The 21,073-nt window shown below is 44.1% G+C and overlaps 1 protein-coding gene across 1 annotated transcript in view; it reads left to right on the forward strand.

Moving 5' to 3' along the window:
• Nucleotides 1-32: 32 nt before the first annotated feature.
• Nucleotides 33-21,073, forward strand: part of IGHMBP2 (immunoglobulin mu DNA binding protein 2) — a 64,104-nt gene continuing 43,063 nt past the window's right edge. Inside the window, exons 1-6 of the mRNA XM_053395740.1 lie at nt 33-226; nt 4,012-4,181; nt 8,291-8,483; nt 8,984-9,081; nt 13,317-13,480; nt 14,257-14,457. Of these exons, the coding sequence (XP_053251715.1) occupies nt 141-226; nt 4,012-4,181; nt 8,291-8,483; nt 8,984-9,081; nt 13,317-13,480; nt 14,257-14,457 (912 nt within the window). The 5' untranslated portion in view covers nt 33-140. The remainder of the gene's footprint in view (nt 227-4,011; nt 4,182-8,290; nt 8,484-8,983; nt 9,082-13,316; nt 13,481-14,256; nt 14,458-21,073) is intronic.

Raw genomic sequence — 21,073 nt, forward strand, 5'->3', positions numbered from 1 at the left:
ACGGGGGACCGGAGCAGCGACGCAGCGGGGCCGTCGGGAAACAGAAGCCCAGGAGTCCAGGGAGCGTCCGTTGCCTATTCCCGCGCGGAATCCTTCGCCGTGAAGCCTTCCCACCCCTCACTCCCACGGAGGTTTCCGCGATGGCGACGGCGGTGGTTCAGGATTTTGTCTCTCGGCAGCTGGAGATGCTAAAGGAGGAAAGGGAGGCCGAGATTTCGGAAGCCAGGTATCGCCGGCGGCTAGTGGACAGTTGCTTTCGTAGGGTTCCTAAGGTCCCCTCACAAACGAAGCAGTGTGACTTATATTCCCGAAGGGGAAATAAAACTATTTAAAGCGAAGTACGGAATTTGAAATTTATATTAAAAAGGTTTCCCAGTTACCTCTGGTTTGGCATACTATATATTGGTTTACAAAAAATCCTGAGGAGACTTGCTGAGGAGCAAGCCCCGCTGAATACTGTGGAACTTTATTCTGAGGGAATATGTTTATAGGGAATTGCGCTGCCCGTGGGGCCTTTATGCGCACAGTCCGTCCAAAGTTTTTTCCGCCATGCAGTCAGTCAGCTTCCCTTTGGCACTTCTGAATTAATCTCTCCCGACACACAAGATGCAGTTTTGTTTGCCTATCTCTGCACACATTCAATGACCCTAACTAAGCACGACTGCAAAGATTGCAGTCCTGCACTTATGCATTTCGAAGAAGCTCTCGCACACTGACCAATTTAGGATTTGCTTCTGAATAAACATGGGTAGGATTGCTTGGTGATGGGTGTCCAGGACTTTAGAGAAGGGGTGGGGGGAGTAAAGCATAGAGCCAAATACAAGTAGCATTTCTTCATGAGGTAGAAAGTAATGGCTATGCTGTTTGGCTAGCAGTGACTTGTAGTTTGAAAAGTTAAATGCATTGAAGATCTCAGGAGCTCGAAGAGCATAATACAGTGGTAGCTCGGGTTACATACGCTTCAGGTTACAGACTCTGCTAACCCAGATATATTACTTTGGGTTAAGAACTTTGCTTCAGGATGAGAATAGAAATCGTGCAGCAGCGGCACAGTGGCAGCAGGAGGCCCCACTAGCTAAAGTGGTGCTTCAGGTTAAGAACAGTTTCAGGTTAAGAATAGACCTCCAGAACGAATTAGGTTCTTAACCCAAGGTACCACTGTATAGGAGTACAAAAGAACCCACATGGGCTACTTAATTGATCCTGGAGCTTGCATCCCCCAAAATATAGTGCCTGTCAAGAGAACCGGGGTAGCGTACATGGCTAAGAGATTGAGCTATTAATCAGCAAGTCCACTGTTCTAGTCATGTCTCTGCCATGAATTAACTATAGAATAATAGAATTGCAGAGTTGCAAGGGACCCCAAGGGTCATCTAGTCCAACCCCCTACAGTGCAGGAATCTCAAAGTATCCATGACAGGTGGCCATCCAACCTCTGGTTAAAAACCTCCAAGGAAAGAGAGTCCCCCACCACCTTCCAAAGGAGTCTGTTCGTCTGTCAAACAGGTTTTACCATCAAACAGCTCTTCCTGATTTTTCTCCTGATGGCCTTAAAGAAGCCATGCTCTCAGCTCCCGCCCCAAATACAAGCCCAGGGGAGACAGGAGATGGTCATAGTCTTATGTTGCAGGGTAAAGATTACAACTAGATTTTATAATTTATGTTTATAATTTATTTTCATGAGCTGCTGTTGGGCCTACTGACTGGCAATTGGTAGAAAGATCTGATCTGAATTTAGTGGTGCTAGTATTGTACTGTTGTACTGTATTGTTTGTTTTAGTTATTGCTCTAAATGAAGTAAAAGTTGTCCTAAGAATAACATTTTACTGGGTTGTGTGCTGCTCTGGATTTCTCTGAAGGGCAGTGTGTAAACAATAATACTAGTAAAGATGCCAATGCATAGAAGCAGCCTTTCGCTTACTCAAATTGTGGTGCATATGACCTTAGAGCACCTTTCTAGAACCAAAACTATCAAAGGTACAGAATCCCTGTCTTGCATCAAGCCTGGCAAACCTTGGGCTTTGTACATGCTTACCTGGGGGTAAGTCCCATTGAACTTACTTCTGAGTAGGCTAGTATGCACTACTAGTAACCAGCTGCTATTGTAAATGGTTTCTGTTTCTCACAGTGAAAGTATATAGTTTAAGTGGAGGATACCATCCTGTTTCCTTAAGGACCCCTGACCATTAGGTCCAGTCGTGGCCGACTCTGGGGTTGTGGCGCTCATCTCGCTTTATTGGCCAAGGGAGCCGGCGTACAGCTTCTGGGTCATGTGGCCAGCATGACTAAGCCGCTTCTGGCGAACCAGAGCAGCGCACGGAAACACCGTTTACCTTCCCGCCGGAGCGGTACCTATTTATCTACTTGGACTTTGACGTGCTTTCGAACTGCTAGGTGGGCAGGAGCAGGGACCGAGCAACGGGAGCTCACCCCGTCGTGGGGATTCGAACCGCCAACGTTCTGTTCGGCAAGTCCTAGGCTCTGTGGTTTAACCCACAGCGCCACCCGCGTCCCATCATAGTAAAAGAAACTGAAGTTTTCAAACTTGTGCAACCATGGGCTTAGATGCTGAGTATTATTTTATTGTTATAAAGTAAAATGGGCTCTCCTCCATAAAGATGAGTTAAATGTCTTAACACTTATTTAGGTGAGTAATCCTTGTAGCACTTGTTGGAAGATTTTCCAAAATTACCTGAAAAAGTATCGAAATAATCAGACTTTCAGGCTAAGGCCTGTATCCAAAGAACCATGCACTCAGTTCCTCACACCCAAGGGAACTCTAGATTTGTTTCACAAACAGCAGCCAGAAGCAAATTATTAGTTGAAAGTCTCATTCCCTACATTCCCTCCAGGCCCAAGGGGAAAGGAGGCTTGCACACCTCTGTTTACTGCTCTGAAGTGAACTTTCAAAGAAAGTTCATATAGAGCAGAATAGCCCTGAGATATATTAAAGACTCTGCTACCTGTCAATAGCCCCTGATATCTCAATGCTTCCTGTTGATAATTGAATATTTTCCCCCTTTGAGGCTACGCGCAGTTGCCAATGGCCTGTCAGGCATCCAGTGTATGATGGTAGATCAGTTAGTGCACGGTTGTTCAGTAAATTACTTCTGAATAAATGTAAATGTGGTATCTCTTATTTCTGGAGTCATTCTTTTATTCTACATGTGCATAGACTCTGTTAATCTTTGTACAGCTTGTAACTTCTGTGTTCCTTAAATTTGGCACCTCTTTTTCCCCTGCAGAGTCTTTTGATCCTTTGCAAATGTTAATTTATATTATGCAAATTACCAAGTGTCCGTTTCCTAGTATTGAGGCTAAACTAAAAGAAAAAAAGGTGGGTGGAGAGATGCCAAACGGTTCGGATTTCTGTAAAACTGCGGGAACTCCCGCGGGCTCCCCAGGCTTGCAGATAGCTTCCTGAAACCTGGAGAGTGAGAGGGGTCGGTGCGCACCGACCCCTCTCGCTCTCCAAGCTTCAGCGAAAGCCTGTATTCACTCCATAGGACGCACACAGATTTCCCCTTCATTTTTGGAGGGGGAAAAGTGCATCCTATAGGGCAAAAAATACGGTATATATTTGCAAATTTAGAAATCAATTATGTAATCTAAATAGAAATATACTACAGTTCATGAAACAATAGTAGGGAAGGTAGTGAACTGTGGACTTGCTCAGTCTGTTGCCCTGGTGCTAATGGTTGATGGGCTCCTGCAAGACCCTGCTTTTCTTTCTTACAGTTCTGTATCTTTAAAGTAGACTTGGACAGCCCTCCAAGTAGAGGGGACTGTTTCCAATAAAGGACTGTCCTGTGACAGCCCTTTACATAGAGGACGGACCTCTGAAAATAGGACACATGGCCACTCAATCTAGGGGATGTTTCTTTGTTGTCTACCAGCATTTCTCTTCACATTCTTCATGGGCAGAGGGAGAGTGGAAGAGGACCAGACCAGATCTTAATTCATACCATTCTCAAACTTCTGAATCTATAACAATTTTATGTGTTTTTCCAGGGCATGGAAGGAAAGTTTCTCCCTCAAAGAGCTGCAGCGCAAAGGTGTCTGCTTGCTGAAACTTGAAGTAGCCAGTCAAAGAACGGGGTTGTATGGTCGTCTGCTTGTAACTTTACAACCTAGAAAGCATAGCTCAGAGACGGAGCTGCCCTGCAATAATTTTGGTCCTGGTGAGTAATCCGTTGTTGACTTCAATAGAAAGCAGACAGAAAAGCTAAGCCTCGGTGCATGACATCACAAGCTCTGTCTGTTCCAGCGGCAGGAGAACCATCCTTACTTATGAAAATTAAACTGTGAAGTAGATTGTTTTCTGGTCTTGTTTTAACGTTAGCCTATATTGAGAAACCTACTAATATTAGGTCAAATTTACTTGATCATTTCAGGTAGTTAGCATTCAGCTCAGGACTGATGAAACCTAGTGCTGGAGGGTATTTAGTTCTCCCATTCACTCTCTGCCTATGATGATAGGTGTCCAACAGTTTTGACAGGAGGAGGTGCCACAGAAGACTGGATGGTGCTAGATTGTGTGATATTTGCAGTGGGGAGAGGCAAAGCAGAGCTTCGATTATATGACAACTGGCCAGAAATTCATTAACTAAAACTTGGATGAATTCTGCTCTCTCTTCCGAGACCACATTCTGGGTCAAGTTTATGAATCTGAGGAAGTGATGATGGTCCTTTAAGGTTTACAGACCTAATTCCTCAAGAACAATGTGATTTGCCAGGGTAGTTCTCCATTGATTCTGTATAGAATATAATTTTAAATAGATACATAATTATTTAAAGGGAGCAGACATGTAGAATGATCAGAAACTGTGGCTTCAAAGTACTTCCCTCCCATTAATTAAATTGTTTTTCAATCTTGTATGTGTTTACCTTGCATTTGTTTTTTAAAAAGGAAAACCAGGCCCTAAAATTTTTCTACAAATTATCTTCAAAAACAAAAAGCTTCCTAAAAAGAAACCCCATAGGTGCCTTTTAAATCTGTCTTTTTGGTATGGGAACTAAAAAAAGTTTACATTGGCTTTCCAAGGCAAACTGCAAAGTTGTGGTAGTAAATTAAGTATGTAGACTGTTAATAGGACCATTAACATCTTTGTTGTTCACCAGAGTGCCTCATAGATCACAGTTTCAAAAATCAATTCTTGATACCCCTGACCTGGTAACCCAGCTACTTTTGTTTTATTGAGAGTAGTCTAAGTCATTACACCGCTAGTGTACAATCAAGCAAAATGGTTCAGCAGAGGCTCATACCTGAAGTTATCTGATGTTTGCAATTAATTTAGGCAGCAATCCTGTTCTCACTTACCTAGGAATAGCTGCATTGAATTATGTGGAACTTGCTCCGAGTAGACAAACGTACCCACTACCCCTGCTCCATTCACCTTATTTTCTCCTTCCTATGCACTTTATTAGCTCTTTCCTCCTCCCACTGTGTTGCTCTTCTCCCCTTGAAGCCAAGATGACAGGGAAGCAGTGGGCAAGTCACCTCTGAGATTGTTGTTTCTGCACTTTGCTGCAGTAATGGTGGCTCTTCCTTGCATGCACCCTCTGTTTTCCTGTATTAAAACAGGACTGGGTATGACTTGCTTTGCAGTCTTAGATAACCTAAATCTAAGGCTGGAAAGAAAGATAGCTCTTCTTTCATCTTCCCAAATGCAGCCTTGTTTAGGCTGTTTGGCACAAACTTGTGTTCTGGTGGCTCCAAGCTTCCATTCCAATATGTACAGGTGAGGGAAGAGAACGCCGCAGCACATTGGGAGTATTCTTTTTCTCTCTTTCACCCCAACCCTCAAAGGAGAGAGTAAGTAGCCATGTTGGTCTGACGCAGTAGAAATATATAAAAAAGATAAAAAAATATTGTCCAGTAGCACCTTAGTGCATAGCTGTCAACCATCCCTTATTTGGTGGGAAACTCCCTTATCCCAGCGCCGTTTCCCGCTGCTGTCCCGGATTGATGATGTCCTGTAATTTTCCCGGGTTTCAAAGGAAGCAGCTCCTCTCCCTCCCTCCCTGCTGGCCGGGGAGGAGGGAGGCTCCAACTATGTTGCTTGGCTGCGTTGCTTACCCAATAAGGAGTCTAAGAACGACTGAGGGGTGGAGCTTGCATGCCTTGTGCCGATCAAATCGGCTGTGTTGCCTGTGGACTCACCTTTGCTCAGCGCTTCCCAGCGGAGAGTGATGGTGGTTTTCCTTGCTGCATCCTCTTTGCCAGGTTGTTGCGCTGTGGGAACCACCGCTTGAGGCTTCGTTTGACTGCTGGCTGACTAAAATCCCTTATTTTGGCTGCTGATCCCTTATTTTCGAGGCTGCTGGCCCCTTATTTTCAAATCTGTAAGTTGACAGCTATGCCTTAGAGACCAACTAAGTTTGTTCTTGGTATGAGCTTTTGTGTGCATGCACACTTCTTCAGATACGTGAAGGAGAGAGAGACAGATAGCCCAGACATACTGGGCACATGTTTCAAATCTGAACCTGTGTTGAACAGCATCCCAAGGGAATTGTTTCTTTTGAGGAGGAGGAAGGGGGGGGGAGGATAGGCAGGTTAGCTCTTTAAGGCTAGGAGGGAGATTGGAGACTCACCTGGGGCCAGTTCTTTCTTGCCACAGGCAATCAAGCAAATGGTTAATTGTATACCAGAATTAACTCCTCAGCTGTGCATGATAATAGTAATCGGGGAGCAGCATGGCATTGCATCCTTGGCTATTTTAAAACAAAAGACTATTTGGAAGTGGATTGCATGGAGCTAGAGAAACATGAACTTTGGAAAGCCCCCCCCCCCCCGCCCCAGACTTTGAGAAGCACATAATCTCCCTCTGCATTGTTTCTGAAAGAGCACTTCATTTCTGAAATGCCAGCATGGGCTACAGAAATTGTCCGTTGGGTTCACAATTGCTAGTGAGTGATCATTTTCAATTATGCAAAGCTGTGTTTCTCTCTTAATGAATAAATATTTCAGAAAGATGAGGGAGGCAGACAGGAGAGTGGAAAAAGACAGATGGAAATGAAAATGTGGTTTCCTGTAGTTGTAATTGAGTGATGTGAATCTAAGAGAAGGTGACTTTCCGCCCTGCTCCTCAGGTACAAGCACAGTGGATTGATTTTATTCTGGCAATTTAAGCTGGCAATTCCTATAACAATTTAAGATGCATAACAATCTTTATTTAATTCACTGGTATAAAATGAGTTTCATTGGTACTTGAATTACTTACTGAAGCAGAATGTATTCTCCTTGCTGGATACAATCAATAGGGGTTTGTTGATTGGTTTTTGGAACTAAGTGGTGCTTGCATGGCTAACACTTGCTATATTTTAGAAATATAAATCTGTGAGTGTTTTAAAACTGATAATGTCTGTCCTGGGGGCTCTATATATACTGTGTGATTCTGGAGACTTACTATTAACTAAGGGCATCCTGGTATGCTGATCTAAATTCTGTGTGGGCCAAGACGAGAACTGGATCAAGGCACTCAAAGATCCTGGCTTCCTTGAGATATACATAAGTCTGATGGCATGCCTAATTTCAGTGTTCAACTAAAGACCCAATCTTCTCAGTGATGTTGCTGCCAGGTCAACTACAATGCCTGTCTTCATACTGAGCATATCGGATTGCACAACTTCTGCTTATTAATGCAATATGGCTATTTATCTTTTAAGAATGTATTGAAACAGTCATTTCCTGTGTTATTAAAACAGAAGTGAACAAAGTTGGTACCTTAAAAAAGCGGGTACCATTGGTGGATCTGTAATAGGATTCCTCCTAGTCTGTGTTTTCCCATCCAGTCCATATTACAGACAACAACCAGCCAGTGTGGGATGAACCTGCTGAAATGAAATAGCTGGGTGTTGAATTTTCAACTCAGTGCCAAGTTCTGTGCTTTTTCTACTCTGGCTTCAAGGTGAAGCTTCACAGCTGATTAGTCAGGATCTTGGTGGACATGTGGGAGGTGGAAATCGATCCTCAGGGGTGCAGGCAGCCAGTTGTGTGGAGCTGGATGGGTGGATTGCAGAGGGCTCCTGCAGTCATTCCTGAGGACTGGAATGTTTATTAGTAGAGAGCTCCATATAGCCATCGCTCAGTGGAATACTGCTTATGTCCCAGGTTTAACCCCCCAGGTTAAATAAAGCTGTGTGAGACAATGGGAGAGACTGCTAGGAAAGAGCTACTGCAAGTCACTGTAGACAATGGTGGGTTTGATGGGCAAATAACCAAACCTGGTATAGGGCCATGTTGCCTGCTATTCTGTATCCTGAATGTTCTTCTCTGTTTCATCTACAGGTGACATTGTTGGACTTTATGAAACAGCAGGCCAAGGTGATCAGCTCTCCACAGGACTTGTCACCCGTATAGCCCCCAAATCAATCACAATTGCAATTGATGAGCCTCAGAGTAACCTTGTGAACTTGGACCAGGGGAACTCCTATCGTCTGCTGAAACTTACCAACGATGTCACATACAAGAGGCTTAAAAGGTAAAGCTACTAATATAGGACAGGTCTTGTTTTATTGTGTACCTGAAACGGATAGTAAGCATGGCTTTCTTTTCAAAAGTTGTAAAAAATAATGGGGAGAAGGTCTGTTGTTCTCCAACCCCCTCCCTTTTCCATATTATCACAGGGCAACAAACTTTGTACAAGGGCTCTAAATGCCAGATTTGGTGATGTAGGTACTCACTACTTATAAGCAAAGTAGTGGGCTTCCTTACACAGTTTAGTACTATGGGTTCATAGAATTATAGAGTTGGAACGGAAGAGATCCGGAGTGTCATCTAGTCCAACCCACTACAATGCAAGGGAGAGAGGATGTTCAGCTTTTTCTCCCCTCCCCCACCAAAAAAACCCCTCTTCAATCCAAAGACTGCAGAGATGAACAACACCCAGCTCTTGAAGTTTACAGCAGAAGTTTATTCATGTCTGAGTTTTAAAGGAATTATTTTTAAGATTCACTCCCTTTGTATTATTTTCTGTTGCAGGGCCTTAAACACACTTAGTCAATATCGCTCCGGGCCTGCATCTGGTCTTATTGACGTCCTCTTCGGTTCTTCTGAACCTAGTGATGCCAACAATATAAGTAAGAACTTTTCCTTCTCTATATGGAATGTGGATACCAAGCTGAAAAATTCTGAAGACTGGAGAAGTCACTGTAGCACATACTGTTCCAACTATGATGTATAAATATATTTTGTAAGCAACTCCGAGAGTACTGCCTTGCCAATCTATTGTGTCAGTTGAGGAACAGTATCACTGGAACATCTGATGCAGTGCTAAGTGCATCTGGCACCACTGCTCTCTGGCATTGGCACTCCCTTACACGTGCATCACAGTAGCATAAACATTTGTTGTGCAAGGAGCTTGCATCAGTACACAATATTGTTGTGGAGTGTCTTCATAGATTTAGAATCCTGATGTCCTCAGCAGTCAGTGGAGCCAGACACCAAGTGGAGAGGCCACTCTTGTTCCACATGTCTTTCCCAGTATGAGGCAGCACCACTGAGGTTACTCGTGAGGTGGGGGGCAGGACGGGTTGTTGTCACCATTTTAGATTAAGGTGCAGTGGCAGGAGCTCAGTTCTTGCTGGCTAGGCTGGTAAGTATTACACTTGAAAGTAGAGGAACTTGCTTTTGTGGTTGTTCAGCAGCAACAGAAGAATAGCGCAGTGATTCCTGTTAACCAATATTCAATAGGGAATGTTTGTGTGGCTGTCTAACCATCATATGCGTGGTTTCCCCTTATTCTTTGTTTCCAGTTTAACCCTTACTGAGTACAGCTGGGAGGTTACACAGCTATGATTCCTTAATCATAGTGTTGATGAAAGCAGGAACAGTGCTAGGAGCACCCACAGCTATCACCCTCCTGTAGACTGAAGGCTGTGGGGGTACCAAATGCGTTTGGTTGATGCACAATTTCTGTTGGTGAGCAAGGCTACCAATCATTATTCCCTGGAGTTCTGAAGTATAGTTTACCCTTGGACTTTTGAGGAGTCCATAATGGACTAACAAACTCAACAGGGGTATTAGATGTTTTTCAAAAGGGCATCTTTAGAATGTGGTGGGGCCAGAAATTAATAGAAGACAGACAGACCATGGCAATTTGTCAGAATGGTTGCAAGATCCTGTCATGAGGTGCAGCCCACCAGCATTCATGCTCTGCATCCTTCATTCATTTTAATGGGCACCGTACCAGTATTCACAGTAGTGTCCCCCACCAGCTAGTCTTAAACCTTCCAGTTTCAGTTACTTATCCCTGTTCTCTGTCACCCAGGAGTCACCTGGGCCAACAGACACAAGTTCTGGTGCCAAGAAAAACACCATGGCTTACACAATATAACAGGTCTTAAGTTTCAGCTGCATGTTACAGGTACTTTTACTTATTGTGTGAACTGAACAGTCTACTTCTCAAGAATAATATGTGGGACAAAAAGGTCACAGTCCTATAATATCCTGTTTCTAGTGAACAATGCAGTACACGACTGCTTATCTAATTCAACTACTGGAGAAAGGTGGCACATACTTTCTGATGCAGATGTTTGCCAGAAGATTAGTCAGTGTGTCAGGGCCAATCTGCATGCTTGGAAGAATCATATCATAGAGCTCAATTATCCCATTTCCAAAGCAGGTGGTAGCACACATTTGCATTCTCCTTTCCATAAAAAGCTATCTTCACACTGAAGACTAGCTCAGCAGGGGGACAGCTAGGCCTAGGCTAGCACCTGTGAATCCTGTATTAATTAATTAAATGTATATCCTCTTCCAAAGGAGCCCAGGGTGGCAAACAACAAAACAATAAAAAGCATCTTGAACCATTTCAATGCAGATGCAGGCTGGGAAAGAACTCCACGTAGAAGGCTTTTTGGAAAAGGAATAATGACAGCTGGTAACCACCAGAGGTCAGCATTCTCCTATAGCAGCATATGCTTAAGCCATCCTGTAACTGCTCTTACTTTTTTTCTCATCTTCTCTTGAAATGTACTTATTCCATTTTTTTAAGGAATCTGTATGAAGGATGTCTTTGTGCAGCTGTGTGAACGTTCTGGTGCTGCTAAGGAGGATGTGAGAAGCTTGTTAGGTCTGCATTGCTGTGCTGCTTCAAAGTGGCTTTCCCCTTTGGTCAGGCCTGGCTGGTCTTGAGTCATGGCATCTGCCCATTTTTCTGAGCTGCTTCTTAGTGGGTTTCCCAGAATGCTTATGTACATATAGTGTGCACACACTGTACTTCCTTTTATTTCGGGAACATTATTCAGCATACTGCCTTCTGCCTAGTTGTCCACCGTGTGCTGCAGTGAGGAATCCCCATTGCTCCCTCCTGCTTTGACCAGCCAGTCAGTCTCACATCACCTAGAAGTAGCAGCGTACAGGAGCATGGCCAGCCACTACTACCCACTAAGTGAGGCCAACCTGCACCATGGGTCCAGCAGTGGCATTGCTGCAGACCCAGAAGGAGACATCTTGCTGTACCACCACCTGAGATGCCAGTGATCTAACTAGTTCATTCTAAGGTAGCAGCAGCTGTGGTTAGTCAAAGTACCTGGCAGCTGCTGTAGACAAGCTTAGCAGGTTGTATAACACTGTGAATCGCAGATATAACAACATGCAATGGGTTGTGAGCTTTCAGAGGCAGCTGGCCGGTTGTTATGCGGTTCAGAATGCTGGATGGGGACTGGGCAATTCTTACAGGGTCAGGGCAACATTATAATAAGAGATTCAACCTTACTGTTGTGGGATGTTTTCCAGAGCTCAGTAACCTGTGAATTCACATGGAATGTACTTTTTTTTCAAAACCCCATTTTTTAAAAACAAAACCACAGAATCAGCTACAAGCATTAGTCTAGCCTTGCCGATTTCACCTCTGAAGAGGGGAAAACCATTTCCTTCAAAAGTGCTTCCAATGGTAAAACAAATAAAGCAGTTATAGTTACTAATAAAACTGTAAAACAAATCAAAAGAAGGCTGGAAGAAATGGGACCTTAAGACAGTCTTTGAATGGTCAGTGTAAAGTGTGCCTTCTGTAAAACTGAAAGGTGCATCCTGATGGGTCATCCAGGTGGAAATGCTAAAAACTGAATGAATTGGGGTACTTCCCTTTCCTGCTGTTTAGAATGAGAAACCTCTTGGCAACCTGGTTTAGCAAAGGTGACGCTCCCTGCCCCTTCTGATGTGCCAGCTCCTTGCAGATACAGAGGAATTAAATTGTTAGTTCTGTGTCTTTTGCCAGCCTGAAATTACAAATGCCTGTTCCATGTAGCATTTGCCAAACTAACAATGAGAACTCCTACTTGCCAACTGTTCGTCTTTTGTAAAAAAGAAATCCAAAACACCCTCCTTTATATTTTACTTGATTTCCTCTGGACCGCAGAGACCAAATGTTCTTCTGCTGATTACTGTAGCACTGTGACATCAAACAAGCAGCAGGATAGATGCGAAAGCCATCCTCTTTTATCTTTTGCAGTTGCAAGGGTAAAGTTTAGAAATTAATTATATGAACTCCTGTAACATTTGCTGTGCAGAACATTTTTAGCGTCTCAAGTCTGCTCTGAAAGTGTTCTCACTGTGTTCAAGACAAATGTACCTCTACTTTTGAAATCTTGATCTCATTCATCTTTGCATGGCTGGGTAGGATATTATTTAGTAACCCTGTTTTGCAGATGAGAAAATAAGGCTGATAGATTGTATGACTTGCTTACGGCCATGGAAAAAGGGTTTCTGTCTAAGCAGGAATTTGAACATGGCTCTTGCACTTACAAGCTCCTTTGCAATCATTGCCATGGTGCATATTGCTCTTTCTTGCTTCCCACTTTTGTAGGATACTATTAATGCTATTAATCATTCTAAGAAGCCCTGTCATACCTACTTAAGCAGTGCTGGTGTTTGGCCTTCTAGCAAGGAAGGTGGGTTTTTTTAACAAAAGCAAAAAAACCAAGAACTTCTTAGTGAGATTATGATGGTGGGATTTTTGTAAATGTATTGCCTCTTTAAAATACACCCTGGCACAACACACTGACTTTCTATTCCAACACAGATTTAGATAATGATGCAGAATGTCTCTGAAATAGAGTTTGAAGACTGGGAATATTTGCAGCTAAACATAGTCTGTCTTAAAGGCAGCCAGGACTCAGTATGGGCTCACACTAGGGATCCTGACTCCTCTGAGCATTAACTTGGATGTTTCCTTTGTTGCAAAGGTTATTCTTGCTATCAAATCTGCTTCCAGGAGCAGCCTCTTATTTGCATTGTTGCGCTTGCTTTCTTTTGCAAATGTTCTTTGCGGGACTGAGAACTGAACAAATGCTCCTCCTGCTGCTTCTTGCAGAGCTGTTGAAGTACTACAATGAATCACTGGATGCCTCTCAGAAGGAGGCTGTTTGCTTCTCGCTGGCACAGAAAGAGCTTGCCATCATCCATGGACCACCTGGAACAGGCAAAACGACTACGGTGGTGGAGATAATACTCCAAGCTGTTCAGCAAGGCTTGAAAGTGAGTGAGTGGGTATGGATTCTAAGGGAGCTGCTTGATGGCAGAACATAGTGATGACCGCCTAATCCTGGACAGTTTTGTATGATCTGGCAGCAGCTCTTCAGGGGTTTGATGTCCCCAAAGGTTGGGAAACATAGCTGAGTCTCACCATTTCCATTACTTCAGCCCAGCCATTCTGCGTTTTACGACATGTTTCTGTGTCCCTTTGAACGCTATTGGAACTGCGTTAATAGCAGGAAGAGGGAGCATCACTTTATTAGCAGAGTATAGAAGAATTTTTACATCTTGTATTTGTCCCCCAACGGTGTGGCCCTCTTGTGCCCTAGTTATAGGTTGGGGGAGTGACTGGGGATAGGTTGTAAGACTCCTCCAAGATTACAATAGATGGTGTTGGCTGGGGTGGAGCTGCTGTTTGAACCCATTTGTCCATACTACTAAAGCACCTTTAACCATTAATTTGAGGTTCTCCATACTCCCTACTGACCTTGTATTTTTTCCTGAAGCAAAACTGGGAGAGATCCTAAGAAGGTAGTAAAATTACATGTCAGATCCTGAGGCCTGGGTTTGACTCTGGAATAATGAGAAACATCATCATCATCATCATCATTATTATTATTTTTAAATGTAGCTCTTCCCCTGGCACTTATAAAAGGATCTCCTTTCCCTTCTGTTTTGAAGCTGTTTCTTCAAACTCTCCTAATCTCATTTTTTGCATATCTTTTTTGGCCATTTTGGTGAAACAAAGAAATGTTTTTTAAAATGTGCTCCTCTCCTAGGTCTTGTGCTGTGCTCCATCTAACATTGCAGTTGACAACTTGGTAGAAAGACTCGCTGGCTGTAAAGAGCGGATCCTGCGCCTTGGTCACCCAGCTCGTCTTTTGGAGTCCATACAGTGCCATTCACTTGATGCAGTCTTGGCACGTGGGGATAATGCCCAGATTGTAGCAGATATCAGGAAAGATATTGATCAAGCATTTGTGAGTTTTGCGTTCTATTTTCCACAATCTTTTTTTTAATGGATAAGTATTCTTCAGAATATGTTTCTGAAAAGTGCAGAATGTATACTTCTGAGAAGGTATAAGTGCAATACAGTCTGATGCAGGCATGGCCAAACTTGGCCCTCCAGATGTTTTGGGACTGCAACTCCCATCATCCCTAGCTAGCAGGACCAGTGGTAAGGGATGATGGGAATTGTAGTCCCAAAACAGCTGGAGGGCCAAGTTTGGCCATGCCTGGTCTGATGTATGAAATATTCAGAATCATGGGATTACTTTTTGTTTTTCAAAGAAGCAAGCACCTAGCCCTCATTGTTGTGGAGGGCAATTCTGGCATGTGTGTAGGCATTGTAAAGTTGGAGGGTCAAAATCAGGCTTATTTATTTATTTGCTAATTTTATTTGTAAAATCTACAAACAGGAATAATAGCATAATACACATAGCCCTGAAACACCGAAGCAGATTTAACCAAGGCCCACTCTCCAAACTTAGGAAAATGCACATTTATTGGCCCTCATTTAGCCTATTATCTCATCCAGGCACTGATTCAGAAGATATGAGTCTATGTCTTAGGTCTATGTCTAGAAAAAATGTGATCTGTGAAGTAGCTGTAGACCTGTAGCTGATCAGACCTATCTCAGTTTTTCATGACAAGTGTATATATGACTGCTGGACTCAGTAGAACAGCGAAATACTTAAGGAGAGATTAAAAAGCATAACCTCTTCCTTACTAGAGGTGTTAGCACTGGCCCCTTTTAGCTCTGGCCTTTGCTTTTAGGTCAAGGCTGAGTCACATTGGATGAACAGAATAAATGACAACTGCTTTTATGGAAACCTGCCCCCACATTGAAGCTCATTGGGGCTGAATGGGGTAGTGATTTCTGAATTCTCCATATTTCTTTTTCCTGATCACCACCCAAGTAGAGAATGCAATGCACCCATAGCATTACCACTTAAAAGTATTGGAAGAAAATTCATTAAAAGTCTTGGTAGCTCAATTTGTTACATGTTCCACCCTGCCCGTCGCAGCATAGTTTTAGAGTTCTCTGTCATCCTCTTTATTTAATTTCCTGCTTTAAACTTAATTTAAAATGTGGCACTAATTTAATTGGGATATTATTTATTATTACAAATTATTGCATTTCTTTCCCAGTGACATTGTACAAAATGGCTTCATAATTAAATTAAATGCACTATGCTGGGAATTTGTCCACTATCACATAGAGGCATACCTGAAATGGGTTTCAGGACTTGGCACACACTTTTGCCTGCCCTGTCTCCTTTTAATCCCCTTCAGTCTCTGGGAAATGATGCAGTAATGATCTTTATTTGTCTTGTTTGCTCCTTAATACCTTTGCTTCTTTAGCACCCTCAAAATAAATAATAATAATAATAATAATAATAATAATAATAATAATTTATACCTCGCCCATCTGGCTAGGCTTCCCAGCCACTCTGGGCGGCTTCCAACAAAGCATTAAAATACAGTAGTCTGTTAAACATTAAAATCTTCCCTAAAAGCATTTTTACTAGTTATAATTAGTATTATTCTCATTTATTTACACAGTGCTTTATAACCTTTATTGTGCAAATTGTCACAACACGCACACATAGGTAGGTGGCTGTTCCTCATATTATGGATAACAAGCTGCGGCTGAGAGAGTGACAAGGCAAGTGTTGGAACTGGAAGTTTAACCCAGGTCACCCAGATTTATGTACACTTTGCTGTAAATAAATTTTCTTAGTGATACCTTCTAGATCTCTTTCCATCCAATCCCTGGTTAGCAGCTGACTTTGCTGGAGAGCCACTCAGCGTATTGGGATGGAGGGTCCCAGGCCTGAGATGCTGTTTGCTCTACACGTTCCTCTGTCACTATTATCCTTTAAAGATATATTTACAGACCTGACAGTGGCAATCTAGAACAGAGTTTGGTTGGGTGGGGGGATTTTCTGTGTGGTGTTGGCATTGCAGAGGGATGAAGTTGGAGCAGAGGATGAAATGAATGCAGTGCTTGTATTTATTTGGAATTGATAGAAGTGCGGTGGGTGCCAGAACAAAATGTTTGCCATGGGTAGCAAAAAAAAACCACACCGACTGGATGCATAGATTAATTGAATCATATGCAGGTGTGGATGCTAACTAGACAGAATCCATCCTGTGAAGTCAAATCTCCCCCCTCTCTTTTTCTTTTGTATATCAAGAAATAAGGCAAGGAACATATGCTCAGTTTTGACTTACCAAACCAAATGCAGGCTGCTGGTCACACTACATTCTCCAATAGTCCATGGCCGCAGGAAGTTTAGAGGTCTACATAAAGGTAAAGGTAAAGGTACCCCTGCCGTACGGGCCAGTCGTGTCCGACTCTGGGGTTGCGCACCCATCTCGCTTAAGAGGCATGGGGCCAGCACTGTCCGGAGACACTTCCAGGTCACGTGGCCAGCGTGACGAAGCTGCTCTGGCGAGCCTGCACCAGCACAGCACACGGAAACGCCGTTTACCTTCCCGCTATAAAGCGGTACCTATTTATCTACTTGCACTTAAGGGTGCTTTCGAACTGCTAGGTGGGCAGGAGCTGGGACCAAACGACGGGAGCTCACCCCGCCGCGGAGATTCGAACCGCCGACCATACGATCGGCAGGTCCTAGGCGCTGAGGTTTTACCCACAGTGCCACCCAGAGGTCTACATACTGCAAGGTTATTTACTGGGTGGTGGTGGTGGGGAGGTTGGTGTTACAAAAAGTAGCCTCTTGGCCATCAGTGTCTAGGTACATAAATGCTGCCTTCACTTTCTCCACTGCTCTGTAGGAGAGCTGCCTGTTTGTGAATCATGTTTGCCTCGTCGAAACTAAAAAAAAAAATCTAACAGGCAAACTGAGGTGAGAATGTTTTCTGGAGTGTTCAGAGATGAGAGCTATCCATTGTGTTCTCTGGAGCAGTGGTGTTCTGCTCCCTTAAACTACAGTGGCCGACTATTTAAACTAGAGGATAACAGGCAACTCCGCTGTTAACTGCAATTTATTTGTGTAATACTCCACACTGCACTGAGAGCCAGAGTGGTATACTAGGAGGAGGAAGACACCAGCATCCATGAAGGCCACTGGTGACCTTGAGTCATTCACTCTCAACCGTGCCTATTTCACACAGCTGTTGTGAGGATATAATTGTGGTGCTGGTGGCTGTACATCACCTTAAGCCCCTCTTATGGGAAGGTTAGGGTATACTAGTCATCAACCTCTCTCAATAATGAAGTCTCAGGGCCCTCATGCTGATTAGAACGGAACCAAAATGGACCCACTGAGAGACAAGAGGGAGGTATCAGCATGCTTGTGGGAGGGGGAATCCCAAGTTTTGGAGAAGTACAATGAGGACTCAGTATGTTCAGTGGACACCAGGCATTGCAGAATGTTGTGTCAGTTGGAAGAGAAAACTAAAGCAGTAGAATGAATTAGCTTTTTTAGTCCCTAACATCTTATGATATCCTGGAGGAAGGCACACTGGACAAGAACACCCCTGTTAGGAGATGAATATATACTGCAACATCTCGTTGCAGTTTCCGCTTGTACTGTAATAATAGGCTGGGAGCTAAATGCTCTCCTTTAGTGAAAGCTACAGAGTTTGCCTCTTTCAGCATTTTCAGATTTCTCTTTATAATAAGCTTTAATTGCTGGAGCAATGAAACAGCTCAGAAGTTGTTCCCTATTTGGGAGGAATCCAGGAGAGTGTAATTGTTTTGAGAGATTAGTCCCCTCCCAAAGCAAATTGCAATGGAAAGTAGCTTGCCTATCTCTCCAGTGTCTCCACAGCCAGCAATCATGGAAAGAGTTCAGCAGCTTTATAGGTTTTGTATATTGCAACTGCTTCACTTTTTACTTTCTTACTTTATTTCATTATTTCTTATTTTATTTTATTGTGTCCCAAGAAAATAAAATATCCAGAATAGCTAAGATTATTATTATTTTTTGGGTCATCTCCTAGCACAGGAGTATGAAAGACTTTCTATTATATGGGATATTTCTTGATTTCTAAACATTCCCCCCCCCCAGGTTTGGTGCCTTAAGACTTTTTAGGCATGCTTGATATAGCATTTTGAAGGAAGCAACAAATGAGACACACAGGTAATAGCATTGACTGAAATGCTATTTAACACCACCCAGTGACCTCCTTGGCTGGGCAGGAGAGTGAACCTGGGCCTTCTATATCCAGCCCCAACGTTCTAGCCACTTTATTGCACTGGCCCAGAAGGGTAGCAGTATCACAGTAATAAAGGCTAGCAATTTTATTATTATGTCACAATATTATTTGCGAGGACTTGAGACAAAGCCAATGGGGAAGGGGCAACTTGTATTACCGTATTTTCGCTCTATAGGACGCACTTTTTCCCCTCCAAAAATGAAGGGGAAATGTGTGTGCGTCCTATGGAGCGAACGCAGGCTTCAGGGATAGCCGCCTGAAGCCTTTGGAGTGCAGCAGGAACTCGGGTTTTGCTCCAAAGGCTTCGGGTTTCTTTTGCTGAAGCCGGGAGAGCTGCATCTTGAAGAGCGACTGGCGGGGTCTGCGCAGCTTGCCCCGAGGCAGCTTGGCTTGGCCGGCCGGGTGGGCTGAGGGAACTCCTTGGCTATGCAGACGAAGTGCGGCATCACCGCCTGGTAGCTTGAGCAGATGCCCATCAGCTCCGCGGGCTTGGCGGCGACAGCAGCCATTAAGCGGGGGAAAGAGAAAAGCAGCAAAAAAGGGAAAGCCGAGAAAGAGCGCGCGTGCCAGAAAACCAGCGCCCCAAAGAGCGCCTCGCGGTTGGGTCTCGCTTTGTGCTGCTGTTTATTCTTCGCTGCCTTGAGGCGTTTCTCTCTAATGCGAGGGAGACCCGGGCGAAAAAGGGGAAATGTGTGTGGAAAGCCGCCGGAGGTGGGGCAAGAGGGTGGCTTCTGCCGCTTCGCGGCCGAAAAAGCGCGCTGGGGAGGGAGGGCTGGTGGCGGCGACTGGCAGAAAGAAGCACGCGCTCCGCTGGTGTCCCCGCGCCACGCTCTCTCTCTTGCCTGCCGACACAGGAGCATGCTCAGATGACAAGCAATGTCATTTAAAGGCGGTGAGGCTTCCCTTCCGCCTGACGATGATGTAGACGCGCGCTCCCACTGCCCCTCTCCCTCACCGCCGTGGGGGGATTGCTCTTCCAAGGAAAGCCCTGCCAGCACTCACCTCACCGCGAGGCGGAGGTGGGGGGGGAGACGAGGAACGCGCCAAAACACGTCGCCCCTGCCTGCTGGAGTAGGGGAGTTCCTGAAGAAGAAGCGGCCCCTTTTTTGCAGGGGGAGGCAGCGAAGGCAGCCGGGAAAGGAGACGCAGAATAGGCGCGATGGGATCTCCCGACTTTCTTTCTTTTTTATAAATTTTGAAGCAGCTACAAGGGAAGCATAGAATCATAGAAGTCCGACTTTGATCATAGAATTGTAGAGTTAAAAGGGGTCCCAAGGGTCATCTAGTCCAACCCACCGCAGTGCTAGGGGATTTTATTAGCAGCGTTTACAGGGGGGCGGGGTTTAAGCGCGAGAGTGTGGATTTAAATCCCGCTCCCCACATGGTCTGTTTCCTTCCTCTTTGCAGCCCCAAATCCTGGCTGCTGTTACCCCACCTGCACTGGGGACGGTTTTCACACACAAACACGACTTAAGACGGCAAAAAGATCAGTGCAGACATACATCGTGTCGCTAGCAAAGCAGCGCTTGGTTTTGTCAACCTGATTTGGAAGGAAGATGTCTTTGGGATGGTTGGTCTGGGGCTCTGTTGCTTCAGCCCCCCTAACCCTAGCCTTGTGCTGCAAAATGGATCCCCACATCAATTTTCTTGATTTCCCCCCCTAAAAACTAGGTGCGCCCTATGGTCCGGTGCGCCCTATGGTGCGAAAAATACAGTAATTCAAAGATTTCATATTCTTACATACTTAGTCTGGTATATCTTGTAGTTTTAAAAATCCTGCACCCATAGTTGTCTCTTTTGAACAAGAACTGATATTAATGCTGCAATCCTATATAAATTTAGCTGGGAGCAAGTTTCATTCAGCTGAATGAAACTTCTGAGTTGGTATGTATATGATTTTAATTGTAAGGCCATAATTATTTTTTTGCAGTTTAATACTACAAAAAATGAAGTTGTTTCTAGATATTTGTTTATGTTTTATTTGTCCCCTTCATCCTTTCCAGGGCTATAAACTTTGTGTTTAATAAAATATGTGATTCGGGCCATTTTGACCGCAATCTCTTGGCCAAGAGTAACTTGGCTGCAGAGCGCATGTTGTGCATTCCTGCACTAAGCATCAAGTTGATTATTAGTTCACACTATGCCCCAGGAGAACTCTGGGGGCTGGCTGGTGGTGAGCACAAGGTTTCTTGGTTTGGAGCCTAATTTCTCCATGAGCAGAAGGAGAGTTGTGCTAGTACCACCACCCCCAACTTTCATGGGGCCATCCAGTCCCCAGAAAAGGGGGTATATGATGTTCAGCAAATAATGCAGGAAGGGAGGGCAAAATAAATTAATTTCCAGAGGAGGACAAGGGTGACTTGCTATTTATAAGAGTAGTCAGCAGAGGGTTTTCACCTTCTTTTC

This window comes from Podarcis raffonei, chromosome 1, assembly GCF_027172205.1.
Source record: "Podarcis raffonei isolate rPodRaf1 chromosome 1, rPodRaf1.pri, whole genome shotgun sequence".
Taxonomy (NCBI): domain Eukaryota; kingdom Metazoa; phylum Chordata; class Lepidosauria; order Squamata; family Lacertidae; genus Podarcis; species Podarcis raffonei.